This window comes from Mastomys coucha, unplaced genomic scaffold, assembly GCF_008632895.1.
Source record: "Mastomys coucha isolate ucsf_1 unplaced genomic scaffold, UCSF_Mcou_1 pScaffold15, whole genome shotgun sequence".
In the NCBI taxonomy this organism is placed as follows: Eukaryota; Metazoa; Chordata; class Mammalia; order Rodentia; family Muridae; genus Mastomys; species Mastomys coucha.
The window spans coordinates 146,950,329-146,954,765 of record NW_022196897.1 but is presented as its reverse complement, the minus strand read 5'-3'; the positions used below and the strand labels follow the sequence as shown (position 1 = coordinate 146,954,765).

General features: G+C 45.8%; 1 protein-coding gene across 4 annotated transcripts in view; it reads left to right on the top strand.

The window, feature by feature from the left end:
* Positions 1-3,542, top strand: part of Chd6 (chromodomain helicase DNA binding protein 6) — a 171,361-nt gene extending 167,819 nt beyond the window's left edge. For all 4 annotated transcript variants that reach the window (XM_031372625.1, XM_031372624.1, XM_031372623.1 and 1 more), the window contains one exon: positions 482-3,542. In XM_031372625.1, the coding sequence (XP_031228485.1) occupies positions 482-1,369 (888 nt within the window). In that variant the 3' untranslated portion in view covers positions 1,370-3,542. The remainder of the gene's footprint in view (positions 1-481) is intronic.
* The last annotated feature ends 895 nt before the right edge of the window (positions 3,543-4,437 follow it).

Here is a 4,437-nt window from a genome sequence, read left to right as displayed (position 1 = left end):
CCAAAACTGACCTATCCTGAGCCTCACCATCAGCTGTCCTGTTGCCCAGTCTGCCTTTAAACTTGAGTGCATCTGACTCCAAAACCCCACCCAGCACACTTGATCTGCTGCTTTAGTACAGTCTTGTGAGAAAGATGGCTGGAATGTTCCATGAAGGGATGGATTGTAGCCTTAAGAATGAAGCCCTGAGGCACGGTGCTGGTCTCCCCTGCCCACCTCTGCCAGTTTCTTATACAGTGGAAATGGCTCTTGCCAGTCAGTATTGGAAGCACTGGTTGATGGGAACAGGCATCTGGTTGCTCCCTTGCCACTAAAAGCTCTCGGCCTCTGAGAGGCTAACCCATCTGGGCCTTTGGACAGGAGATACTCTTATACTAGAACCCTGTGTGCAATGGGGGATAAGCTATGCCAGGACACAGCTGCAGCCACCATTTGCCATCTGGTGACTTTCAGCATCCAATGTTTCTTTGTCCTTTTTCAGGGGTTTCTCCCAGAAAGCAAATTCAATCACACCCTAGCTGAGCCTGTGCTTCGAGATGCAGGCCCCCGCAGAAGGGGGAGGCGGCCTCGGAATGAACTCCTAAAAGCTCCAGCCATTGTAGCGGACTCCCCTTCTGGAATGGGACCACTGTTCATGAATGGGCTGATTGCAGGGATGGACCTGGTAGGATTGCAGAATGTGAGAAATATTCCAGGCATTCCTCTCACTGGGCTAGTGGGCTTCCCAGCTGGTTTTGCTACCATGCCTACTGGTGAAGAGGTTAAAAACACCCTGAGCATGCTGCCCATGATGCTGCCAGGCATGGCCGCAGTGCCCCAGATGTTTGGTGTTGGCGGACTCCTCAACACACCCATGGCAACCACCTGCACGACCGCTGCATCAGCGTCTCTCGCAAGCACAAAAAGTGGTACCTCAGCCACTGAAAAAACTACAGAGGACAAGCTGAGTGGCCATGATGTGAATGCAGACACTCTAGTAGAAGATAAGCCTGGCCCTAGTCCGTTTTCTGATCAGTCTGAACCCACAATAACTACTAGTGGTCCTGTGGCTTTCAACCCATTTCTCATCCCAGGAGTGTCTCCTGGACTCATCTACCCTTCAATGTTTCTTTCCCCTGGCATGGGCATGGCTCTGCCAACCATGCAGCAGGCCAGACACTCAGAGATGGTCGGGCTTGAGACCCAGAAGAGGAAAAAGAAGAAAACAAAGGGGGACAACCCCACCCCAGAGCCTGCTTCTGCGTGTGAGAAGGAGCCAGGCAGTGATCAGAACTGCACCGAGTCCAGTGCCACTGTGTCCCCAGAGAGAGAACACGTGGCACAGGCCAGGGAAGAGGGGCTCAAAGACTCCAACAATGATACCAAGTAGAACTTTTTCATTTAAGAAATTGTTGTGACTTGTAAGTTTCTTATCCCATAAAGGTTTGTTACTTCCCTCACTTCACCTTCATAAGAACCTGTGTTTTCATCAGTAATATTACCTACCTAATTTCCTGTCTGAGAACTATGGTAACATGTTAATAGTTGCAGGGTCTTGCCACTTTGTTAGATAAGTGTCACCTGCCTAGTCTAGGAGACACAGAGTTCTTTAATCCAGTTCATTCCAGCAATCACAGTTGATGCAGTGCTTGGTGACACACCCCCTCCCCCCTCTCTTTCAAGTCCCACTCATCTGAGGAAGAAAATGGCAGAAGAACGCTGTCTAGGGATTCACTGTGGGGCCAAAGAGCAAAGACAAAAGTGAGTGTAAGTTCGTTCTTTTGTGAGCAACTAAATAAAAGGAACGTATCAAGGAAAGCAAAAGGCACATGATAGGAAGTGTCAGTGAGTACTTTTGTAGTTCAGGTGTCCCTGTTACCATGGTTTCTGAGTAGTGTAGTCTACAGCGTATAAACTAATGGTTCAAAATGCATATACTGATAGCTTCTTTACAACGGGAACCTTCCGGATAGTAATACAGTTTCCCCCTCTTCAGCAGGAAGAGATACTGGCCAGCTGGGCAGTATGCCTATGGTCCTGCTGAGTCTGAGACACTTCAGCAACTGGGAGGGCGCTGCCAGGTTCCCCAGGTGCTGCTGGCACATACCCGTTTCCCCTTTTAAGAAACCTGCTGGATTTCATTCTGTGTTCTTTCACGCAGAGCCAGGCTTTTGGAGCCGAGGGAGGTAAGGGCTCAGCACTTGCTAGATGCTGTCGTCAGTGTAGCACGTCAGAACACGCACACCACCTTTATGTTGCAACTGTGAAGTTTTGTCCCTCTCATTTTCTCTCTACTCACACTGTATCTTAGAGTTAGGCCCAAATTCCAAATTGTCAGTCAGACAAAGTTCTGTTAAGTCAGCAGCCTACACTGTCCAGCTCTGTGTTGAAGAATTGAACAGGGAAGAGCCCACCGGTGGCGCTTCAGCTTCCCGTTTTCCTTCCCCTCACTCTTACATCATGTCCCTCCTGATGGTCTCCTCCGTGGACAGCTCCTGCTGAGACTTGAACCAGCCAAGTGTAGTTGTCTGGGGCACAGGCTCAGGGGCTGGACAAGTAGTGGGGGTCCTGAGTACCAGGTTCACTTCGGTGTTACAATTGACTGTGTTTTTTTTTTTTACTGTTTCTGTTACAGTTTTGCTAATTTATCAGAAGGTCCGAAAGTTTGGCATGCTATTTCAGTTTGCATTATTTATTTATGATGATTTTTGTCGTTGTCTTTTATACATTTGGGTTATAAATTATGTAAATGTTAAAATGAGCATCTCAAAGAAGTCTGTTAAATTGTGACCAGAAAAAAAAAAAAAACAATCAGGTGTATTTTCAAAATGGAGAGTCCCAGTTTTATGAATCATAGATATAAACTAGAAATTCTATAACTGATCTATAAGAAAGAAGAATCCAGGAACTGAATAAATGATATTTAATGACGTCTTTGTAGTGTAGAAGGCCTGTGATGCTGATAACAGATTTCTTAGAAATGCTGCTCACTATTGAACTAACATTCTGTTCAGTTCTGCCTCCAGTGGAAGCAGAAAGGGTTTTTCAGCTGTTAAATCCTAAAAATCAATATAATTTATTTATGTAAAAGAAACATGCAATCAATATATTTTTGAACCTTTTAAGTACTAATTTTCTTTTTATCAAGTAGAAAAAAAATGTATTGCCCTAAATCCTTAAAATACAAATGCTATAAAAACTCCTGTATCTTGAAAGCCTTACTGCAAATGAGCATTATAGACACCCAACAGAGTCTGCTCTTCCTGTTGTCTCCTGTGTTGTTTCATGTGGAGAGCTCCTCTCCCCAGCTTCCATTTAAACCTCCAAGCAGGCCACAGGGTCCGGTGTGGACCCGACTTAACCACCAGCATGCGCAACCCTTTGTTATATCTTCCCAAACCTGTATGTTAACTCTTGGGTGTCCAGGCTTCTGTTGACTGCTGTTGTGATACTGTTTGCAAAATGAAATTGACACTGTGGATCATTTGCTCTGTAAGGCATAAGTGCTTCTTATGATTATTTTAACGTTCCGAGAGCAAAAGCCAAATTTAAACTCTCTTCAGCAAACCTGAGCCTCTTCATCTAATTCCACATCACTCACAGCCATAACTTCCCTTGCTCATTCTTCACTGATGTCTCACGTAATAAATTGTGGTCTTGATCCTGGATTTAAAAAGGAAGTTCAAAATTCAGATTTATATTAAGGACTTCACTAGCACTTGGATCTCTGGCTACTTGGGCATTTTATGAATGTATTGTGTATACCAGGAATCTACAGTCCTTGTTGGTGCTTGATTCCTGCTAGACAACACTCTTGGGAGCTGACCTGTTGGAACACAGATTAAATTGTGCCGTGGAAAGAAGTTTGTAGTATAGCCCCCCTCCAGAACCAGCCCAAAGGTTCTCCCTAAAGGCACTTCTTTAAACCCGTACTGCACATCTTACTAGAACCTGGAGTCTCTAAAGGAGCTAAGCTGCTGTGGGTGGTGTGTCCCATAAGACACAAGAATACCTGCTCTCTTTTTAAGAACTTTGTTGCCCTGGGTATGGAGAAGCGCAGCTCCTTGGCTCCAGGACTAGATGAGATATCAATGAGGCTGTAGGGAAAGGAGTGGCCTCCATTAAAATGAAGCAGGACACTGGCCCAGCCTCCCCTGTGGGTGGAGTCCCTGTCTGGGAGCCTTCATTAGGCAAGTAAGAGGGTGGTCCCTGTCTGGGAGCCCTCACTAGGCAAGTAAGAGGGTGAGGTATCCGGAGTCAGAGCCCTTTGTTGTTATTTCTCATGGCCGGAAGTATAGTCACCAGCTTAAGATTGCTAATGAAGGACCGGTGAATGGTTGCCAAGCATGACAATGTAAGTTTGATCTTCAGAAGCCACCTTGTAGGAGAGATTCCTGAAAGTTGTCCCTCTCACATGTGTACACATTCTCTCTCTCTCTCTCTCTCTCTCTCTCTCTC